At 40.9% G+C, this 24,257-nt stretch overlaps 1 protein-coding gene across 19 annotated transcripts in view; it reads right to left on the reverse strand.

Annotated features, from left to right (window-relative positions):
- Positions 1 to 248: 248 nt before the first annotated feature.
- The window catches only part of LOC138803492 (microtubule-actin cross-linking factor 1), a 254,203-nt gene continuing 230,194 nt past the window's right edge, over positions 249 to 24,257 (reverse strand). For 7 of the 19 annotated variants that reach the window (XM_069987601.1, XM_069987600.1, XM_069987599.1 and 4 more), the window contains 10 exons: positions 24,078 to 24,240; positions 23,384 to 23,538; positions 22,462 to 22,536; positions 20,835 to 20,852; positions 15,170 to 15,287; positions 14,470 to 14,538; positions 5,929 to 6,140; positions 5,355 to 5,465; positions 2,496 to 2,625; positions 249 to 1,703 (listed from right to left, as the gene is read on the reverse strand). In XM_069987601.1, coding sequence (XP_069843702.1) covers positions 1,447 to 1,703; positions 2,496 to 2,625; positions 5,355 to 5,465; positions 5,929 to 6,140; positions 14,470 to 14,538; positions 15,170 to 15,287; positions 20,835 to 20,852; positions 22,462 to 22,536; positions 23,384 to 23,538; positions 24,078 to 24,240 — 1,308 coding nt within the window. In that variant the 3' untranslated portion in view covers positions 249 to 1,446. The remainder of the gene's footprint in view (positions 1,704 to 2,495; positions 2,626 to 5,354; positions 5,466 to 5,928; positions 6,141 to 14,469; positions 14,539 to 15,169; positions 15,288 to 20,834; positions 20,853 to 22,461; positions 22,537 to 23,383; positions 23,539 to 24,077; positions 24,241 to 24,257) is intronic. The other 12 variants (XM_069987603.1, XM_069987605.1, XM_069987604.1 and 9 more) reach the window with 6 other exon arrangements.

Here is a 24,257-nt window from a genome sequence, read left to right on the forward strand (position 1 = left end):
CAAGTCCCAGGTATGATTTCTAATATACACACAAAAAACCTTCCTCTATATTGGTATGCGTTTAGTCAGGAAAGAGTGATACCCAATATATTTGTGTTAAACAAAATTACTAAGAGTAAAAAAAGCAAGAAAAAAAATCTATTGAGCTAAATAATTTACCCATTGAGATAGTATGATTTGAATATTGTATTTAAGTATCTACAACATTTAAAGTAGTGGTGGAGAAGAAAATCAGGAAGTACAAAACATTAGTTACTGCAAGCAATTTTAATACAAAAGTGTGTCTTGTTTTTAAACAGTTCATTGGTAGAGCTTCAGTTTTCTGCCTCAATTAAAACCAATTGAGATAATTACACAGCAACATGGTCGGAGCTGAAGAGGAAGAGCAGCTAACGAACAGGAGCCCCAGACAGCCCCTCGTTGCGGTCACTTGGTCAGTTGACTTTATTACACACGGAAAAAGACAGGAGCAAACGGGACGGGTGAACAGTGTGCTGGTGAACTCCGTTAAAGGATGAGCAAGTATTTTGTCTTAGACCCACATTTTCAGAATAGGCTCATGGAATTCATTCCTCAGTTTGTGGGATGTTGATTGACCATTTCAATAAATAGTGAAAAATGTAGATAAATCTGTGATTTACAATGCCACCAAAAAATTCTCCCTTGCCAGGATCTGGGTCCTAGGGTGCATAAAAATTATTGGTGACAAGGCTGGATTGTTATAAATCAGTTTAAAATTCCAATGTTCTGACACTTTTGAACAGTTACATTTAACCCTGAATTCTAGCAGCTATGTGTCCTTTAAACACTGAGTACTTAGACAGTATCCCAAGACAGTATTGCAATGAACTCTTTTTCTGTATTGTGTGCAAACACTACCTAGATGAGGTTCTGTCTCTCTGACTAAAACCACACAACATTAAAACAATGGAAATGCAACTAGAAGTGCCCTCCCTTCAGTTCTTGTTAGTTGAGGTGTCTGTGATTTACAAAAAAAAGAGTTCCTTAAACACTGCAGGATTATTTTTTTTTAATATAATTTATCTTGCTAAGACAGCAAGTCAAGTTTATAAGAAGATGCATTTAGGAATAATCCTAAAAGATAAAGCAGGTTTACAACCCTGCACCACACAGAAACCCTAGAGGCTTTGCTTTGCTTTTTTTTTTTTTTAAATACACATTTGTATTTTGACCTTTTCACTTGTTTTCCTCAAATATTTCATTTCTGGGCCCCATTCATTACTGGGTTACCAGGAAGCAAATTTTATCTACATAAATATTCACATGAAAATAGTAACTTACAAAAAGGAAAAAAAATAAGGCAGCTTCATAACACAATTATCTTTTACACTTTTAACAATATAACTTCTCCCATTCGGAATAAATATACACCCAATGTATGGAGCAGGATTCGAAGTGGACAGTGGTGTGGGTGCTTGTACAGTGTTATCGCTTGGGACCTGGAGTCCTAGGGGAGGCAGCAGTGGTCTTCTTAGACATGGTTGGAATTTTGGAAGGTTTGGTTAGCCCTCTCCTGGAATTGCCTTGGCCCCCTGCGGCACTGCTTTCAGAAGTGTCTGAACAAGCAGACTGCGTCTCTAAAAGGTCAAAGTCAGAGGCATCACTTCCTCGCCGACTGCTAGCTCGACTTCCAGCTCGACTCCCAGCCCGGCTTCCAGGGCGACTGGCTGACTTCTTAGGGTCTGAAATTCATGAATAAAGCAGGAGACTTAACAGAGAGGCATGGATGGAGGCACAGATGACCAGAGGTTACCAACACTCATACAACCCAATTTGCCTGGTGGCCTTGGGCAAATCTCACCCAGCCTTTCTAGACTGAGGCTTCATTGTCTAGCTTCCTTGTCTACCCAGAAGTGGCCAAGCCTGTCCTACTTTGTGGATTCCTGTGAAGCTTGCTTCTTGAGGACAGTAGACACTGGCCCCCCAAGTGGATTTAGGGGGCTTGTTGGTGCTGCTCAATCACCTCAGCACAGATAGGTGAGGGCTGAGGCAATCTGCTGGCAGATAGAGGTAGAGAATGATGGGGAGCAGAGGTGAGAAAGAAGCCAAATCCCTAAGTTCCCAGGAGGAGGCTCAGTGGGGGAGCACAGAGAATCTCTCCTGTACTTCGTCAGCTCATGAGCAGCCATAACAAACACAAGGTGTTTGAGAAGTGAATAGCCATCTGTGTGCTGCAACTATGGACTGGTCCTGTTTTCCTTCTACATGCTTTCAACTGGGATCCTTTCAGATGAAGAACAGAGCCCTGCCTTGGGCATGGAAATACCTGCTCTCAGAAGGCAGTGCTAGAGCTACCTACGGTGACAGGAGAAGCAAAGATCCCTCAGCTCTCTGGACATCTCACTAAATGCTGCTCAACACTGTCTCCTTGCAGACCTGTGAAGCACTGTCCATAGGCTGCCAATTCACATATCTTGATCTGGCCTCTGCCCTCATGTCTCAGCCCAATGCATGCTTTGTGGGAAGGTACTTACCTGCCCGATTCGCTTTGGCACCTGTAGAAGCTGGGGAAGAACTATTACTTGTATCCCCAGCAAGGGATGTTCGGCTAGAATGAAAAGTTGGTGTTGGTCGTTTCAACTTGCTGCCTGTTGATGGGATAACCTTCAAAACAATAAAAGATCATATTTACTCCAGGAGTCCTTGATAGAAATTAGCATTAAAAGTCTACTTAAAAACCTCTTCATATCTGATCATTTGAAAAGCAAATTAAAAGTCCAGGAAAACAAAGATTTATTTTAGAAGTGTCTGAGGTCATAGCTTTTCCTGACTCAAATGTTTTTAAAATTCCAATTAAGAGTTTCAAAATGCCTTCTAATACCTTTTATGTTGCTGATAATTTTCATTAGAAATGGAATAAAAATCTTTAAATAGTAATATTGCCATAGTTGTAACAAACAGAAATATGGTAAATGAGAAAGAAAAAGAAATCCAAATAATCTTAGCAGTCCACTTTTGGGGCTACAAATTTGGGTTATCAATACTGAGACTGCAGTACTTTAGTCAACATCTCTTAGCATATCTCCTCACTGCTAACGTGTAGATAAGATGATTTGCCTTGGGGGCTCATATAAACGATGAGCAGCACAGGAAGTGGTATTTGATGACTGTCAGGAGTAAGGTTGTACAGGAGTTGTCAGGAGACCTGGCTTTGCCTTTATGCTTAATGACAGATCTAAATGAGGTGGCTGGTGTGTTGCTTTTCCCTCAGGAAGTGAAGGATGAATCCTGCCACTCCCAGTTAATTTCTACCACACTTCCTTTTGTCTAGTCCATCCCAGCCACATGGGCCTCCTGGATGTTTGTCCAATGACCCAGGGAGGTCCTCTGCTTTTGTCCCCTTGCTGCTTACTGTACCTGACACACTCCACCTGTTACACATGTGGCTCAGTCATCACCTCCTTCAGGGACTCTATTGAATGGATCTCTGAGGCCAGCTCACCCTTCAATATACCATTTGCAACTTTCTATCCTCTTCCTGCTCCATCAGCTTTTGTGCAGTACTGGCAGAGGTAAGTTATACTTTCCTGCTGCCTCTTTCTCCAACAGTGAAAAAAAAAAGTAGGAGCTTTCATTTATACCTTTGCATCTAAAACTGTCTAGCACAGGAGAGTGATTTAATAAAACCTTGTTGAAGGGCTGCAGTGTTGCCCAAGTGGCAGATCACCTGACAAATGCAAGGCCCTGAGTTAAAAAAAACCCAAACAAACCAAAAAACCCCCAAATTAGGGCTGGGAAGGTGGCTCAGTGGTAGAGTGCTTGCCTTGCATGCCTGAGGCCCTGGGTTCAATTCCTCATCACCACATAAGCAAAAAGAAAAAAGCCGGAAGTGGCGTTGTGGCTCAAGTGGTACAGTGTTAGCCTTGAGCTGAAGAGCTGAGGGACAGCGCCCAGGCCCAGAGTTCAGGCCCCACAACCGGACCCTCCCCCCCAAAAAAACCAAATCAAAACAAAACCTCACTGAATAAATATGGAAAAGCATTTCCTATCTTGGAATAGTTGCACATTATTATTACTGCTATTGGTAGGTGCTGTATTTGCTACGAATAGGGTCTTTCCCATCTTCCCTTCCTTCTGAGATAATGGTAGATTTAACTTAGAGAAGGAAGAATATTTTAAGGTTTTAAATATCACCTATGACAGTTACTATTGTAATTGTTTTGAAATCACTGTGGAGATTGTTTTCCAGGACCTTTAAGATGTTGATGCCCGCAACCCATCTCATCATTTTTGCTTCATTTCTTTATAAAGGAGGAGCCAAAGCGACAGGAAGTGATTTAATATTCAAGCAGGAACTCTCGTGGCCACCTAGGAGGAGTTCCGGTTCCAGAAGCTATCCTTCCTGAGCACTGCTGTTGGGAACCCACAGCTGCTGGAAACCCACAGCCCTGTGGCCTCTGGGTGAGCGAACACCAATGATTAGAGAAGGTGAAAGATCAAAATCAGATGTAATAATTTTGGAACTTTGGAAATTTTCAAGAAGTTGGAGGCATAAAAAAGAGGGAAAGATTGATAGGTTGAGTCTTGGGGTTTTAGTGGCAGTGGGTCCCCAGATCTATCCCCAGATAGATTTTTGAACTGGAGGTTTAGCTGGGAGCATCATTAGTCCCAAAGCAGCAGCTTATTTATAGCCATTGGCTTCTGTGCCTCTCCAGCTTGTCTGGCTGAAGCTTTTCAGGCAGTACTGTGCTTTGAGGCACAAGAACCCAATCATTTTCCTGTAAGAGCTAGGATGCAATTGCATGTTATTAGACAAGCCATGCTATCTTTTTTTTCTCTTCTTTTTTTTTTGAGACAAGGTCTCGCTCTTTGGCTCCAGTCTGGGCCAAGGAATTCAGAAGGTAAAATCTGAGTCCTTAAGAGCAGTGCTTACTGACACTGTGATGGCTGCAATCAGCAGTGCCCATGCCTTGGACCAATATAGTAGTACCAAGCGTCCTGTGTAGGTGTTTCAAGGTGGGTGGTGCCAACCATCCTCTAGTTATAAGCAGATAAGCACATTGGAAAACATGCGCTGTAGTTGGATTTCAAGAATTAGTAACTCATGGGTGTACAAACATTTGGAGGCCCCAAGGGGCCCAACTATAAACAGTATCCATAAACAAATAATCAGGAATGACCACTAGGAACCACCCTGAATGTTACTGTTTAGGCATCTCTTAGTTCACTTCAATTTTGGTGAATCTGAGTTATGAAAACATCTGACCAGATGAATCAGCTATGTCAGCAAGCACTGCAGAGATGGAAGAGAGATGGGCTCATATCAGGAAGAGCTGGCAGGTTCTTGGCATGAGCAAGTGCCTCCATGTGACCTTGGCAAAGCTATACTCTACCTCAGGGCTGAGCAGCTGGAGGTCAGGACAAGGGCTGTCCCTGACAGGAGTGCCAGCTTTACTGTTTACCAACCAGGGTTTGTCATAACAGCGAGATAACTGAAACAGAGTCTGTGAAATGGAAATCCAAAGGGAAGGATGGGAACAATTGAAAATGGAAAACTGGGAACAGAAAAAACCAGATACTCAATTTTAAAGGAACAGGACACAAAATAAAATGTATATCAGTTCAATGGGATGTGAAGGGCCAGGCAGAAAGGCAACAGTATTCTTCATTCACAACCCAATGTAACAGCAAGCTAATCTGTACAGACAGTGCCTGGATTATCATAACCTGTAACTCTGGGTCTTCAAACTCAAAACTGGGAATAAAAGGAAGGAAACCTTTCTAATATAAGTGGCCTGAGTTCTTGGTAGTCATCTTTAAGGCTTGGGTATTGCTAGGGCTTGGCCATACTTGGTACAGGTAGAATTGGTCTGTATGTTTCTGGATTCCTTTTCTCTCTGAAGTCTCCCCGATTAATTCCTGAACAATAGACATCTGCCAAGATGGGGAAAGGAAGCCAGCACATACCTTGGTCCCACTGGCTGGGGTGGCTGGAGAAGATGGCATGGATGTGCAGCTGTGGTTACTCTGACTAGCACTTGAACTGGAACGAGTAGGAGAAGCTGCCCGGGAAGATGGTTTGGATCTTCGGCCCCGTGATCGGAAAGGAGTCATTCCTTGAGATGCCCCCTCTGGCAGGATGAATTTCTCTCTAAGTTCAATGTTAGTTCTACCTCGTGCTACAAAGGGAATAAACACACACACACACACACACACACACACACACACACACACACAAACACAATATCAGTTAATCTGAAAAGCACATCATTGATGGTCATACAGCTGCTTGACCCCATGGTAACAGTCATCTAAGTCATATATAGGTTTAATATCATTTGTGGGTTCTTTACAAGGAGATAAATCCATGACTTACCGGCTTTGTCATGATTCTGGCCCACAACACACACACTGACTAAAAAAATCCTATATTACAGAGTACTATCCCATTCTGCAGCCACGGTTTGGTTTTGCCACTGTCCCCTGGGGTAAAGCATACTGTAATTGTGAAGCAGATGCAATAGTCCACAGCATCTGATGTTAATCAAAACCCCTCTTTCTTCTCTCATTGGACATGTATACTTTTTGCTCAATTTTTGCAGGATAATGAAATAGTGGAAAACATACATTAGTGAAATCATACTGTCTAGATTCTTCTATTTGAGTTCAGTCAATAATAATCCTAAAGAAAGGGATTGAGGAAGTCAGAACAGAAAAAAAGAGATGAGGACAGAATCATTATGAAGTAAACATGTGAGGAGAGAGAGAAAGATCAAGACCATGCACAAAACTTGCCAGTGAGAAACAGTTAGGTCAAAAAATGAAAGCAGTTAAGAAGCTGAAGGGGAAACTGCAAGAAGAACCAGTACTGAAGGCCAGAAAGGTGCTGTCTCCTGGCTTTCTGGAGCTAGAAGATCAGAACTCAAAATATGGATTCAGTCAAGATAAAGTACAGCTAATGTAACGTTTAAATGTGAAAGACAGTACTAATTTAAATAAAATATTTTCCCTCAAGCATGTCTTTTGATTATTTCTCACTCAAAGATATTGTTAGGTGTCGGTGGCTCACACCTATACATCTAGGGACCTGGGAGGCAGAGAGAGAGAAGGGAAAGGTTCCAGGTCAGCCTGGGTAAAAGGGGCTGAGAGACATATCTCATTGGAAAAAAGTGTGCGATGGCATACAACTGTAATTCTAGCTATGGTGGGAGGTATTAAATAGGAGGATCACAGGAAAGGCTGGCCTGGAGCAAAAAGCTAGACCCTATCAGAAAACAAAACAAAGAGACTCAAGAGCCAGGTGCTGATGGCTCACATCTGTAATCTTAGCTACTCAGGAGGCTGAAATCTGAGGATCGCAGTCTGAAGCCAGTCCGAGCAGGAAATCCGTGAGACTCTTATCTCCAATGAACTATTTAGAAAAAGCCAGAAATGGTGCTGTGGTTCAAGTGGGAGAGTGCTAGCCTTGAGCATAAAGAAGCTCAGGGACAGTGCCCAGGCCCTGAATTTAAGGCCAGGGTCTGCAAAAAGACTCAAGTAGTAGAGTGCTTACCTAGTAAGCACAAAGCCCTGAGTTAAAACCTCAGAGCTGAAAAATAAAATGAAACATAAATTAGGTTACACTACCTGCTTACCCTCCCCTACACTGTTACCTTTTACGAAGCAGTAGATATTACCTAAACAAATGTGAAAGCTGAGGAAGCCTGAAAAAGGGAACCATTACAAACAAAATGTGTCATTTATTTCTTCCTAAAATATAATAATGTTGACACAGCTATCAATTTATCAGGTAAAACAGCACTAACAAAACTTGGATTAAGACTAGGCTCGGCCACCAGACAGATCCTCTACTCAGGGCTGTAGTTTCCTCAGCCTTGCCAGAAGTGACCTGGCTGTAGTCTCCAAGGGTCAAACTCACTTGGATATGATCTAATGTCTCCTAATGTGCTCAGAGTGTTCCTTCAGCTCTAGGTCCCCACATGTCTGGTGACTCCCCAAGTTCATTCCCTGGGCTATTCTCTACTCCATTTTTCAGCCTTCAGTGCTTTCTGTTTACATTCATTAGTAGACATTCTTTCTCAAAAAGAATTTCCTTTACACATAGGTAGAACTATTACTTTTGTCTGATAAAATGCCCAGTATAATGGTGGACATGCAACCGGGACTAAGATAATGTTGATGAATGAAAATAATCAACTAGCTAGCACCTGAACACTATACAAACTGCTTGTGATCCAATACCATAACTTTGCATTTGTGGTCTGAATTTAATATATTTGATAGTTCCTTCTGGGGCAAAATCTGCCAGAAAAAGATCCTCAGAGGATAGAAGAGGAAGACTTTGAAACTGCAACTTAGTTGTGAATAGCTCCATTTTAAATGCTGTAGAAAGAGACTATTGGATGTGTGGTAATGTGTACCTATAGTCTCAGCTACCCTAGAAGCTAACACAGGAGGATCACTTGAGTCCAGGAATTTGAGACTAGTCTGGGCAACACAGAGATCTTGTCTCAAAAGAAAAAACAAAACCCAGAACAAAGCTGAGCTGGGTATTGTACACTTGAAGCCACTTGGGAGATGAGGGCAAGAGAATCACAAGTTCTAGGCTCTCCTCTTCCCACCAACCCCCCCCCCCCAAAACAAAAACAAACCCCACGAACAAAAGGCTAGGGTTGTTGCCCAAGTGGTACAGTGCTTATTATCATGACTGAGGCCCCTGGGGGTTCAATCTCTAGTACTGAAAAAAAATGTTGTTTTACAATCTTATTTCACTCTGCTCTGTATTATTAAGTGTGTATATACAGGTAAAATTTTGACAAATTTGGCAGGTAAAGCATCTCTCTGCTCTTATAATTTGCATGAGGGCAGTTACTTAAGTGCTTTCTTCTTTCTGAAACACCGCCCTCCACTGCCTTCAAGGGTACCCACTATCCTGCTTCTCTTTCCCCTTAACCCTGTCTGTACATAGTTCTGTCCCCCTAGCCCCTGGAATCTCTACCTGCTGATGAGTTCATCTGACACCTGAGTGTCATCACAGTAACAGCAGGCACCAAGTTCACACAGCAGACGTTGCTGGATGCCAAAAGTTACATCTGAAGCCTGACTGGATATCACCACAGTCAGAAGCCTGGAAACACCAGCAGGTCCCAACCTGCTAATGGCTGTTCTCTCCCAGAATCTTTCTGCATTCTAAAGTCTTTTAACCCTCTCACTTGTGGGTGTGAGTGTCTCTTCCACTGTGGAAGAGCCTCCTGGCTCTTCCTCATCCTTCTGTTGTGATCCACTTGCTCTTACCCACTCTCTATAGGTTTCTAGACATAAATCTGCTGTGTAGAGTGGATTTCATAGCTTCAAGCAGAATTTCTAACTGGCATTTGAGTGGATTCCTGACACAGGGGTTTGTTGAACACTGTCCCCTGCAGGTCCCCTTCAGAAGCCCAAATGGCATTATATAATCAAATACACCAAGCACTTGGTGGCCTAGCACCTATCACCTAATCCCAGTTGTCAGACCTTCAGTTTTGTCTGGCTACCCACCTTGTATACCTGTCACAATCATTAGACTACTTTAGTCCTTCTTCTGTCCCACTGTTGATACTTCTGCTCATCTGAACATGTGGCTTCCTGGACCTAAAATGTCAGGATGGCCTCTGTGTGCAGGATGCAGCTGAGGCAACACTTCTCCTTGTCCTTGTGGGCAGATACATCCCCTCATCCTCACCCTACTCACTCACTGCATCAGCTTTGCATGTGGTTTCATTCCCAAATTTTCTCATGCACAAGGCAGTGAACGTCTCAAGGCAGGGACTATCATCTTAATTTCCCTGTGGATCTCAATGCCAGGCTTATGTTTAGGGTTTCAACCCCATGGCTTTTATTTCTACTCTGAAAAAAAGTCCCCAACCCATAACCTTCACAAACCTTCTGTACTACTTATTTTCATGGTTTGCTCAGGGTGGGCATCAGTTCTCTACCTGTGACTGGCACTCTAGTACACCAGCCACATGCAAAGCCATGAGTTTTAATGACTAAAGCCACACAGCTAAATGTAGGACTGCCAAGACCTATTGTGATAGAATATGAAAAGAACAACTAAAAAGTGCAGAGAGAATAATTTTCTATAGGAAATAAAAATGATCCAGTGTTATAAAAAACACAGTCAAGGACAAAGCTAATGATTGGCCTTTTAGTCTGAGGATTTGTTCAATTCTATCACAAGATCCTATGTGAACTCCTATGTTATGGTAGTCAGACCCAGAGGCTGCTGTGGAACAGGGGCATATCTAGGTGCCTGAAGGATGCTGGGAAAAAGGTCTTGTTCCCATGGTATGCTTTCTCTTCACATCAAAAACAAATAAAATGTAATGGAATAATCTCTGTTTTCACAGTGAACCTTTAGCCAATGGTTTACTTCTTGGACATTTTTTTCCCCTTCTAGTAACAGGGTTTGAACTCAGGATTTCAAATTTGTTTGGTTGGTGTTCTACCACTTAAATCTCTCCTCTAGATTGTTTTATTTGTTTTTGCTGATTATTTTGGTGATGGAGTCTCTCAGACTTTTCTATCATGGCTGACTTCAAACTATGATCCTCCTGAGTAACTAGCATAACAAGAATATTTCACTGGCTATAAAACCCACGAGTAAAAACATTAATTTAGTCTTTAGAAGTTTGTCCCTCATTTTTCATTTTAGTTCTTGTTATTTCCTATCTTCTTGGCCCCTATACTTATAATCCCTGGTGCTATAATTTTAGTAAAGAACACAACAAATGATTAATAGCTACTAACACATCTTTAGTAAATAAATCAACATTAGCTTTGTGTGTTATTTTTCTCAAGGGGAATGCATTTTAAAAGAAAATATGTGGGGATAGGCATAGTGCCTCCTAATTGTAATCCTAGCACTGGAGGATGAAGCAAGAGGAAGAGAACCTGAACCAGAGGGACGGCAAAAGAAGACTCTTAGGGAGGATGGGAAGGGATGGGAAGGGGAAAGAAAGGAGGAGGCAACAATGTTTGATAAGAAATGTATCATTACCTTGCCCATGTAATTGTAAACCCTCTGTACAGTATTTTCACACACACACACACAAAAACTTTTTCAAAAACTAGAAAGTATTTGAAGTTACAAGACAGGGAAATGATTCTTGAATTGGAACATTTTGCACAAATATTTTATGTGGGAGAAAGAAAGCTATTTGTTTAGAAATATACTTAAAGCAGCCAACCTTCAGAATTAAAAAGGAGTGACAGTCCCTTTAGCTGGGGAAAAACATAGTTAGAAGATGTAAATTAGGGCTGGGAAGGTGGCTCAGTGGTAGAGCGCTTGCCTTGCATGCATGAGGCCCTGGGTTTGATTCCTCAGCACCACATAAGCAAAAAGAAAAAAGCCGGAAGTGGCGCTGTGGCTCAAGTGGTAGAGCACTAGCCTTGAGCTGAAGAGCTGAGGGACAGCGCCCAGGCCCAGAGTTCAGGCCCCACGACCGGACCAAAACAAAAAAAAAGATGTGAATTATTTTAGGGAAATTCCAAAAGAGAAAGAAAAGTATGTATTTTTCTCAAAACAGAAGCTAGCTAGGTGCTGGTGGCCCTGACACACACACACACACACAGACACACACAGACAGACACACACACATGCACACGCACACACACACACACATACACACACCCAAGGCAGTTAAAAAAAACAGTCAGGGCTGGGAAGGTAGCTCAGTGGTAGAGTGCTTGCCTAGCATGCATGAGGCCCTGGGTTTGATTCCTTAGCACCACATAAGAAGAAAAAGCAGGAAGTGGTACTGTGGCTCAAGTGGTAGAGTGCTAGCCTTGAACTGAAGAACAGCACTCAGGCCTAGAGTTCAAGCCCCAGGACTAGCCAAAAAAAAAAAAAATTGTTTTGTGAATGCATGGTATAGTGTGAATATTAACTATACACTTACACACAGTTAAGGTGGACCATTTTGTGTAGTTTACAAATGATCAGTTCTAAAATAAACTGCATCTTTTAAAGGTCATCACTTATTTGATGGAAGTAGTAAGTATAATGCTCAAAAATATATATAGTTTGTCTTTTGAATACAAGTGCCTGTTTTTCTGGAAGGAGCATTTTTACCTCCACCCAAAACATGATTTCCTTCACCATGGATGAAGTTAGAAAATAAAATATGATTGTGGCAATACCAGCTTTTATATAAGTAGCAACTTAGCCATGTATTTTCACTTTTATATTTAGCTAAAGCAATGCATAGTTTCAGGTTTTTCCTCTTTTTCAACAGCTAGCAAGGGTGAGAAACTTTTTCCTGCCAAGGGCCATTTGGATATTTCTAACATTATTCGTGGGTTATATAAAATTATCAGTATAGGCAGCTGACAACAAAAATACATGTCTCTTCCATCAGGTGCTAAATGATTTTGCAGGCCTTTTATGGTCTAATGGCCTGACATTTCCCACCTCTGAAAAGGAGAGAAGAAATTAATTAGTATTAAGAATCTTGTCATAGCTGGGTACTGGTGGCTCAAGCCTGTAATCCTATATACTACTGAGACCTGAGGATTGTGGTTTGAAGCCAGCCCAGGCAGGAAAGTAAGACTCTTATGCATGAAACTCTTATCTCCAATTAACCACCAGAAAACTGGAAGTGGAGCTGTGGCTCAAAGTGGTAGAGTGCTAGCCTTGAGCAAAAAGAGCTCAGGGATAGCACCCAGGTCCTAAGTTCAAGACCCATTACTGACAAGAACAAAAAACAAAAAAACTTGTTACAAATCATGTACCATCTTCAGTATAGAATAACATTTTCTATGTTCCATAGGAGCCCAAGGAGACACAACATAAGCAGTGTTCTAGAAGCCACATTAATCCTACAAAACCCTAGATGTCATGCTTGCTTGGCTGGCACTAGACCACCTGAGCCATGATGACTCCAGTCTAGTCTTTTCTGGTTATTTTGGAAATGGAGTCTAATGGATTTTTCTGCCAGGGCTGGCCTTGTATCATGATCCTCCACATATCAGCCTCTTCACTAACTAAGATTATAGATGAGAGCTATTTGTGCCCAGTGCAGGACCTGTCTGTTTTTCAAGAGGGTCTCACTTTGTAGCCCAGGCTGCCCTTGAAGTTGTGATCCTCCTGCCTCTGTCTCCAGAGTAACTGTGATTACAAGTGTGCATTAACATGTCTGGCAAGTAACTTCTCTTTTTGATGTTCATATCCTTCCAACTTACTGCTATCCACACCAGCCATTAGCTGCCCTCTTCCTAGCACCACTTAGTTGGTTAGAAATAACTCATCCTGCCCATTTCTGGAAGAATTATGACACTGAAAACTAGTGGGGAATTCTCTACTCTCTAGTCAAGGGATCAAAGTGATTACTGAGTTCCTAGGAGGCACTCATAAAGAGACAGAGGAAAGTCTTACCTTGTTTGATCTGAAGGATGCTGAAAAAGGCTATCATGGTCCACAGAAAATAGCTACTAGGTGGCCCTCCCAAATTTCCTTGAGGTTCCAATTTTTAGATAGTGATATAAGGATAAAGCAAGCAGTATTCTACTTGGCCAGCAACATAATGTACTTAAAATAGAGCAGGCAGAGAATAAACAGGCAAACAAGAGTTCCAAAATGCCACATGCAATATCTTTTTTGTTTATTTAGTCCAGTCATATATGACAGAAAAAAAAAAAGACCTTGTAATAGATTTGGAAAGGAATAATGCTATTTTAATGGAGTTAGGGGTAAAATGATACAACTATCACCCCTTGTTTAAAATAATTAAAAAAAAGAACTATTATTGCTTATCTTTTACTTTGGTTTACTAGAGCAAATTCAGAATGAGTTAAAGAACAACAATTTATGGCTTGTCTAAATTCTGGTGAGAACTGTACTCTTTAACTCTGTTCTCTAAAACTATTTTAGAATATGACAAGAAACCACTTCCAAAGAGGTTATATAACTGTACTAAATGTATTTATTTCTGAGTTTATAAATAATGGTGCTAATAATTTAATTCTGCAGACTGGTTTAATGATATATACACAATAAGGGGCCATATGAGCCTCTGAGAAACACAGCAAAGAGGCTAGGAGGACCTACCCTAGAGCTAGGCTGACTTGGATTTGAATCTTGCCCCTGCTATTTATTGTCTACCTGTCCCTGAGCAACTTATTTAAATTTTATACACCTCAATTTCCTATTTTATAAAAAGGAGACACTATACCTCATAGGGCAGTGAGGCACAGGTATGAGGGCACAAATGTTTAAAGTGCTTATAACTGTGTATGATACCTATGGTATAGAAGTATTTGTTAATAGGAACTCAAAACAAATTCTGTGGGTGGGGTCTCAGTAGTAACATTTCATACTCTGTCAACAAGGCAATTGGAAAAGCAGAGGTTTGGCTGTCTCAAGCATTCACCAAGGCAGCAGGTTATCACAGAGCCAAGTTGTTTCAGTTCAGAAAGCAAAGCCATTCTCAAGGGGTAGGGGAGGAAGAGGGACACAGCTTAAGAGCCAACCTATGGGAGACTGGCTGGAAACCGAAGAGCTGGAATCAGAGCGCTTTATTTTACTCCCAGGATGGTGAACTAGAATAAAAAATAAGTAAACACAAAGAAACAGAGAGAGCAGGAAACATAGAACCAGTCAAGAAAGACAAACTGGCAGAGAGTGGGGGAGCCTCCAGTCCACCCACATGCAGCTCTGCTACAGGAGGAAGGAGAGGATGTAGCCGAGCAGGATTTAGTGATGAAGGATTTGGTTGGTCGTGCCCTGCTGCAGCCCTAGCTTCTAGCTGCTTGGATTAAGTTGATGATTTTTTTGGCTGGTGGGCACCTTTTCATGCCTAGCCAGAAGGTGTTTCTCAACCTTGCTTAGGCAACCATGTGTCTTAGAAGTGTCTGGGCTGCTGACAGATATCCTGAACCTCCTCCTGGTCAAGGGGGCTCACTAGTCCTTTCTTATATGGGAAGGACCCAATATTTTCCCTGATTTTCAGCCATAAGAATTACAGGCTAAGGCATCTGAGAGAAAAACCTAAAGGACTACGTCAGGCTCTTCACCAGACTGGTGTTAACATAATGCTCCAAACTGCAACATTTGGATGATACTAATATGATCATAGTTCTCATTCCTGTGTTCTCCTCCTGAAGCCCTGGGCTAGATGAGAGGACACCTGCACACCTTAACAACAGAACAATAAACAAAATGCTTTCTTACCTCGGCAGGGATCATTTTTCACTAAAAATTCATCCAAGGCCATCCATCCTCCACCAACTCGAACCATCACGGTGCTACGCAGAATACGGACCAGCCGCAACTGCTGAGAATCCCCAAACTGTAGAATAAAGGGGAACTTAGTTTATGAGTATGCCTTAAGGCATATCTCTATTTTTTCCCCAAAAGCAGACTGTATTCAGACAGGAATGATAATATTAATTTTTTTATTTTAATTAATTTTCTCAAGAAATTGAGCCATAGTACTCAATCATTTGAACCATAGCTCCAGTTCTGTTTTTTTTTTTTCTCTTGTTAACTAGAAATGAGAATCTCATGGACTTTCTTGCCTGGGCTGGCTTTGAACTGCAATCCTCGGATTTCAGGTCTCCTGAGTACCTAAGATTACAGTTGTGAGCTACTGGCCTGGCCAATATGACAGTTTGGAGAAAAATCTTAAATTCTTTTTTTTGTCTCTGTGTGTGTTTTTTAAATTTTTTATTGAAGAGTTGGCAGAAACACCAAGCGACAGATATGCCTTCTTGAGGGCTATAAATGTAATTCAGTGATAGAACACTTGCTTCCTAATGTGCAAGACCTTGGGCTAGATCCTCAACACAAGAAGAAAAAAAAGAGAGCTTGGTTCAGACTAGAGTATATCTCAAATACTTTCGACTAGGAAAATGCCAGCTCTGTGTACCAAAAGGAGAGGAAGAAGATAAACAAATGTTGCTCACTTTATTCTTTTAAAGATTCTGCCCAAATTGTAGCACCCCATGTTGTAAAGCTTAAAGGGTGTATGTGTATTTATCAACTTCTGAATACAGTGTGCTCAAAAATTAAATGGAGAAAATACTGAATCAAGCATGAAGAAAACCTTTGCAAAGCATCATTACAAAGTTAGAAGAAAATTTGATACTTTCTGCATCCAGTTTTCACAGTGAAACCTAAGTATTTCTATATGTGATTACACCAGCAGAAAGGTTTTCTTTAGCTGGACAAATGATTAGGTAACATAGATGAAATACAAATTTTAATCTCCCATCATAATCATAATCTTTTTTTTTTTTTTTTTTTGCCAGTCCTGAGCTTCTTTTTGCTCAAGGCTAGCGCTCTACCACTTGAGCCACAGTGCCACTTCCAGCGTTTTCTGTGTATGTGGTACTGAGGAATCAAATCCAGGGTTCATGCATGCTAGGCAAGCACTCTACCACTAAGCCACATTCCCAGCCCCATAATCATTCTTAGTATCTTACAACAAGCATGATTTTTTTTTTCTGGAATCAGAATTGCTGAGTAGCCTAGACCAGCTTTGAATTCTAGATTCTCCTGTCTCAGCTTCCTGAATATTGGGTTTATAGGTATGCACCACTACACTGGGCTCACATACATGCTTTTCTGTTACTTTTTTCCCCCCTTTTTTCTTGCCTAACTTTACTACTTCCCAGATCTACCTTAACACCAGTCTTTCCCAGTGTATAAATCATCCTCTTCCCAGAATGAAAAGGAAACAAAAGACAAGTATACCAAAATTCCAAAACAAACATCAAACATATAGTTAAAGAAATGTAATTTTAGCCCAGTGCTGGTACAGTCCCACCTGTAATCTTAGCTACTCAGGAGGCTGAGATCTGAGGATCACAGTTCAAAGCCAGCAAGGCAGTAAAGTCTGTGAGACTCTTATCTCCAATTAACCAATCAGAAAACCAGAAATGGAGCTGTGGCTCAAAGTGATAGAGTGCTAGCTTTGGGCCAAAAAACTGAGAGACAACACTGAGGCCCTGAGTTCAAGCCCCACAACTGACCAAAAAAGAAAAGAAAAGAAATGCAAATTTTAAGGGAACGGTCCTAGAGAGGTGATAAAGGGACTACTTAATCATCTAGTTAGGATTTTCATTTATAGAGTCATAACTTTGAAACGAAGCAGAAAAATAGAAAATCTGACTGCAAATGTGAGAAAGGATGTCTGAAAAGTCATATAACCATCCTTCTTCAATATTAATGAATTGCTGATAATTCTCCATACTTTTGTGCTGACTCAAATGCATTATTTGTATTGACACGGAGACTGAAAAACACTGTCCCCCTCCTTCTCTAGCCATATATTTTGAAACCTAATAATCTTACATGATTCATTTGACAGGAATTTTTAAATTTTGGAAGTCCTGGGGATTAAATCAAGAGTCTAGAGTAGGGGTAGGGAACCTTTTTTCAGTTAAGGGCCATTTGGCTATTTATAACATCATTCTTGGGTCATACAAAATTATCAGTACAGGCAGTCAGATGAGCTACAGGCAGCCAATGAGAAGAATATGTTTATCACATCATGTGCCAGATGATTTCAAGGGTCTTATCTGGCCCAACATGCCTCATTCCTAGTAGGCAAGAGCTGTACCAATGAGCACATCCCCAGCTTAACTATATAATTTTTAAAATTCTATGTAAAGGGCTGGGAAGGTGGCTCAGTGGTAGAGCGCTTGCCTTGCATCCATGAGGCCCTGGGTTTGATTCCTCAGCACCACATAAGCAAAAAGAAAAAACCTGAAGTGGTGCTGTGGCTCAAGTGGTAGAGTGCTAGCCTTGAGCTAAAGAGCTGAGGGACAGCGCCCAGGCCCAGAGTTCAGGCCCCACGACCGGACCCCCTCCCCCCCAAAAAATAAAGATTCTATGTAAGTGAGTGAAAGCATGGAGCAGAAGCAGCAGCATTACCTACAGCATTGCTTCTCCAAGGACTGATGCTGTTGTCATGGAGGGGGCAGGTTCTAGGTGTTACTGAGATTTCATCAGACATAAGTGCAGTAACACTGCACTAGGGTTTTTTTTCTGGATAGTTGAGGGGAGGGAAGGATATGTACTTATGTGTCTCCCTGAGTGAACAAAAGAACCCTAGAGTTCTTTTTTCTTGGACTACTGTGTCTTCTGGTGTATTTCTCCATTTATCTCATAATTGTTTTGCTTTTAATTTCTCAGTGAAGATCTGGTTAAAAGATTTGCTGAGGGGCTGAGAAGGTGGCTCAGTGGTAGAGTGCTTGCCTTGTATGCATGAGGCCCTGGGTTTGATTCCTCAGCACCACATAAGCAGAAAAAAAAGCCGGAAGTGGTGCTATGGCTCAAGTGGTAGAGTACTAGCCTTGAGCTGAAGAGCTGAGGAAAGTGCCCAGGCTCAGACCGCATGACCGGACCCAAAAAAAAAAAAAAAAAAAAAAAAAAAAAAAAGATTTGCTGAGCTCTGGAAAATGGAGGCTTGATCCAAAGCATTTGACGTCAGAACAACTGCAGCTGGAGAAACTGAGACCAGGGTGATGAGTGCGGAAGAGTTACTGCACCTCTAAAAATGGGAAATACAGAACAGGGTGTAAGAAAAGCTGAGAACTCAGAACCAGGGTCCTGAGGGCCAGTAACCATTGTTTCCTTGTCTCATAGGAGTTTGGATTCTTTTTTTTTTTTGGGGGGGGGGTTCCGGTCGTGGGCCCTGAACTCTAGGCTTGGGCACTGTCCCTCAGCTCTTCAGCTCAAGGTTAGCATTCTACCACTTGAGCTACAGCACTACTTCCAGCTTTTTTCTTTTTTTGCTTGTGTGGTGATAAGGAATCGAACCCAGGGCCTGAGGCATGCAAGGCAAGCGCTCTACCACTGAGCCACCTTCCCAGCCCAGGAGCTTGGATTCTTACATCAGCTGTTTGACAGTGGCATGTGAAGTCTGAGTTGTGAACTAAAGTGAACTTCATAGTTCTGTTTGCAATATTAGAACACCTTATTGGGCGCTTTCCTGGTCAATGGCACAATGGAGAAGGGTCCCAAGAACTCGCATAGCTATCAGAAGGCAGATATGCTTGGGCACTTGACTGCAATGTTTAACTGCTTAATTAGCAGTGCTGGGGATGAAATCCAGAACTTCACACATGCTAGGCAAGTGTTTTGCCACCAAGCTATAATAATAGCATTATTATTTTTGTGGTAATGGACTACACACTTGCCAGTAGGTACTATATTGCTTGAGTCATGACTCTAGCCCTTTTAATTTCTGAGATTAGAGTCTCATTTTTTGTTAAGTTGTCCTATTTATGATTCCCAAAGTAGATGGGCTAATAGGAACATGTTTAGTTTTTTCTATTCAGATGGAGTCATGTAAACTTTGTGCTTGAACTGCTATACTGATCTCTGCCACCTATGTAGACAGGATAACAGGATAAGTCATCAGTGCCCAGATAAAAATTATGTTTATTACTTTTGGTGCTGGTACTGGGGCTTAAACTCAGGGCCTCACACTCTAATTTGGCATTTTTGCTCAAGGCTGGTGCTCTACTGCTTCATTCACACTTCCACTTTTCCAGCTTTTTTTTTTGGGGGGGGGTCCAGTCGTGGGCCCTGAACTCTGGGCCTGGGCGCTGTCCCTCAGCTCTTCAGCTCAAGGTTAGCGCTCTACCACTTGAGCCACAGCACCACTTCCAGCTTTTTTCTTTTTGCTTATGTGGTGCTGAGAAATCGAACCCAGGGCCTCATGCATGCAAGGCAAGCGCTCTACCACTTTCCAGCCCCTTTTCCAGCTTTTTGCTGGTTAATTGGAGATAAGAGTCTCATGAAATTTCTGGGCTGGCTTTGAATCATGACCCTCAGATCTCAGCATTTCCTGAGCAGCTAGGATTACAGGCATGAGCCACTAGCTCCCAGCAATTCTATTTTTGAGATAGGGTCTCACTAAATTGCCTATGCTGGTTTCAAACTTTCAGTTCTGTGTCAGCCTCCCAAGTAGCTAAAATTATAGTCTCCTGCCACCTGGCCTGCCTTGCAATGGTCTATTTTAAAGCCAACTTGACTCCTCTCATCTTTAGATTTTTCTATCCCATTCTTTCCATTGGACCAGAATATTACTATAGTTAGTGATTATTCCAGTGATTGAGTCTCAAATTAACTCTTAGTGTTTCTAATTTCACATCAGAGAGACAGATTTTACTCATGCAATTTCCTTTTACATTTGAAGGCATAGCACCCCAGAGCCCTCAAAAAGATCTGAGAGGTTAGAGTTACCAAGCGGAGCCAAGGCTTCCAATTTTTCACAGAAGTATAATTAGGTCCTGTTAGATTCTGGCTGGCCATAATTAGCAAACTTCAGGCCATGCCCAATTATGATTTCCATACCATACTTCTCAGGTTCCTTATCATTATAAAATATAACTCTACATAATATAAATATTAAGGAAGTACTTAAGGAGACAGTGTTAAAATACTTCAGGATTTTCTGTGTAAATGACAAAGTTTATGTTAACTGTCAAAAACTGGTATGAATCACAATTGGGCTGAGGGTTTTCTGACTCACAATATTGAAGTACAAGGCCTGGCTCATTTTACAAGTGGAATGGATTGATCCCACAGGCTTAACTTCCTAAATTGTATTACTTATAACTCAACATAGCAAAACATTACTTCTAGTTAACCTAATTTTGAATGGAAAACTTTATCTTGATTTTTAAAAAAAGTATACTCGTATGCTTTTGCTGCTGAGGCAGCTTTGAGATACCAGCTCTATTAGCATTTTCTCCACTTGGTAAGACCACCAGATGTGACCCAGGCATGCTTCAGATTATGTCCTCTCCCCACAGCAAAGAACAGGCAGCATCAGCTACAAAGACCATATCCACTGAGAAGGACATTGCAAGGCAAACTGTACCTGATTGCCGAGGAAGAACTATAGACAGTAAGAGTAAAGGATGGAGGGAAAAAAAGAGAACATTTTGTCAAACACTAAAGAATAAAAATCATATCATCATGTTACTAGTCTTCCAAATATATACACTGACCATATTCCTATCAAACGCCTGCCATAGGAATATGATTTTGCAATATTCTGCTATTCTTAGCAACTCATTTCTCTTAGGCAATTACAAAAACAAAACAAAACAAAAAAACAAAAACAAACCCAACCCCCCCTAAAAAAAAACACCAAAAACCAAAAAACAACTAAGAAAATAAAACCCAATAATCAAATATAGCATTACTTGGAGCTCTAACTAAATGCTCTAGGTAAGATTCAAGACAGTCACCCAACACTCTTCAGCTATTGGCACAGAGCTTACCTGATGTACTCTAAGAACTTTTCTTTTTTTAATTGTCATGGGGCTTAAACTTAGGGACTAGGCACCGTCCCTGTGCTTTTTTGCTCAAGGCTAGCACTTTACCACTTTGAGCCACAGCACCACTTTTGGTTTTTGAGTGGTTAATTGGAGATCAGAGTCTCATGGGGACTTTTCTGCCTGGGCTGGCTTTGAACCACAATCCTCAGATCTCAGCCTCCTGAGTAGCTAGGATTACAGGCATAAACCAACTGGAACCCAGCTTCTCAGAACTTTTTTGAAGAATGGAATCTGAATTTTCCTGTGTACCAATCAAATATGGCCATCTAAATTCTCCTTGCCAATCAAACTTTTCTTAGAACTTTAAGGAACCCCAATAAGCTGTTGAATATACTTTAGGGACTCTATTTGGATCCCTCCCCTCTATATTCTTGAGGCTGTTCACAATTTTAAAAAAAAAGTATAGTTTACTATTAGTCATAGCTAAACCAAGCAGGTCTTTCTAGAGAAGACCCCTGAGCTTGGCTCCCCATCTGTGGCCTAGCTCAGAGAAGGCATACAATCTGTTGAATCTCTACAGCTTACTTGCTACTCAGGAGGCTGAGCTCTGAGGATTGTGGTTCAAAGCCAGCAGGGCAGGAAAGTCTGTAAGACTCTTATATCCAAAAAACCACTCAGAAAACCGAAAGTGGTGCTGTGGCTCAAGTGGTAGAGCGCTCACCTTGAACTGAAGAGCTGAGGGATAGCGCCCAGGCCCAGAGTTTAAGCCCCATGACCAAAAAGAAAAAAAAAAAAATCTCTACAGCTTCTCTATCCATCTGATCCTGGAAGACATTCAGGTTCATGAAGACTAGCTTTCTGGGGTTTAATCATCAGTCATTTGATATAATTGCTTTTGAAAGTGCTTTCTAAAGATCCCTCCCTGAAGACTTCAGCTGGCTCAGAGGCAAGGGTTTTGAAATGTCTCTTATTGTCAACAGCTACTGTTTAGGTAAGTATGGTAATTTTTCAGATGGTACTATGTAAAGCACTAGTAGGATACTGACATTTGATATCCAGAGATGAGAATCAAACAGTAACTATATCTCTAATCCATGGGCTCTGGATACCAGCTGAGAAGGTGAAATTATGTCTACTATATGTCAAGTTGCTTTCAAGGACCGCACAGAAGGGAACCACCACTATGAGAATGTTTTTTGTTTTTGTTTGTTCCCCTTTTCTTACCCGATATTTATTCTCTCCAATCTGTTCCACCTGAAACCTTTTTGCACACTTGCACTGAGCCACTTGTCTTGTGACCTATTGATTGAAAACAATAACAGAAAAGAAAAAGAAAGTGTAAAGGGCAGAGAAAAACTTTCTAGTCAGAGAAACTATGTTATTTTTAAAAAATGTGAACAGAATGAATAAAGCCATTCATTATTCTTCAGGCATTTCATGTTCTTGACACATGGATTTATCTTTTACTCAAAAACACACTGCTTTTATTGAGATAAAAGGGACATTGAGAGAAAAAAATTATATCAAAGAAAAATTTCAGTAACTATATAAAACACTCTCCCATCCTGCTTCAAAATTCCTATACAGGATAGTGCTAATATGTCTACATGAAAATCAAGTAATTAATAAAGCTAATTATGAACTGATCAAAATTTCCTAAGCGGTTGGCATTGTTGTATACCAAGCTAACTCCCAAGACTGGCTCTCCTCCCTTCCTAATACATACTGAAATTTCTATGTGCTAATGAATTTGCTATTTTCGACGATATGGTTTTTAATGAGAAAATGCTTGATGCATACTACAATGAAAACCTCAGTCCTGAATTATGAAGTAGGATGCTCAGAACTGAGAAAGTCCATCCTAAGTGACATGGTACCTATGAACCAGGAAGAGAATAACTCCCTGGAAAGATCCTATGTGGACTTCAGAGAAGCATAGATATAATGGCAATCCTATCTAGACTAGCCCAAGATAGAGCCCAGTAGCCAAAGATACTTTGGGGTCCTTTAACTTACCACCTGAAAGTTAAACAGAATTCCCAATAATCACAGATGAGTCTAAGCATTGATATGGTAACTGCACCCAACCTAATCCAGGACAATAATAAATCTATAGTAAATAATATGGTCATAGTAATTATCATACCTCATCTTCAATTTTATCTGCATCAGTTGTTGGTCGATAAGCATCTTTGTTTGGATGGAGAGCAGCAACGAATTCATAGTAGTCAATGTAGCCATCTCCATCTCTGTCAAAAATGTCAGCCACAGCAGTCATCTCTAACTTAGTGGTAGGGAATTCTAGCAAAAGGAAACAATTTAAAACATTAAAAAGGCTTATTTAGTTCGTATGTGAATAATTGAAAGAAAAAATACTTTTTTCAAAAAAAAATAATTTTTTTAAACTTGAAAACCAACAGTTTACTTTAGAAAACTCAGGAAATTTAAATTATACAGCTAAAAATCATTCTAAAATGATAACATCTAAGGACTACTATTGTAATGATGAGCATATCTGCTTATATATTCTCCTACCCTTATGTAATATACCAAAAAAGGTATAAAATATTACAGTCCCCTGTAGTCCTGCCATTCATTATCCACTTCATCTTGACTTTTGCTTAAAAAGACTATTTTGCCAGAATATTATAATTTTTACAAAGTAAGTGCAAGAAAAGTGGAGATGTGGCTGAAGTGGTAGAGAGCTATCCTTGAGCAAAAAGCCAAGCTAGAGACTTCAAACCCTACTGGTACATTTGCATGCAGGTGTGTACATACATATAAAGAAAGGTGTGAGAAATCCAGGTGTGACTCATGTTTGGAATTATGACTAGACTTACTGGATGCTAAAATGCCATCAATAAACTCCTGACGTGTTATCTTCCCATCCTGGTCCTTGTCAATGCGCCGGAAGAAATCCATGACCCGAGACTTTTTATGATTCATCCAACGCATATACTTTTTCCTCCAGACATCAAAGTCAAAGTTGGCAAATTCCTTCAACTAGAAAGAAATCAAAT

This window comes from Dipodomys merriami, unplaced genomic scaffold, assembly GCF_024711535.1.
Source record: "Dipodomys merriami isolate MVZ:Mamm:240054 unplaced genomic scaffold, mDipMer1.0.p SCAF_34, whole genome shotgun sequence".
NCBI lineage: Eukaryota > Metazoa > Chordata > Mammalia > Rodentia > Heteromyidae > Dipodomys > Dipodomys merriami.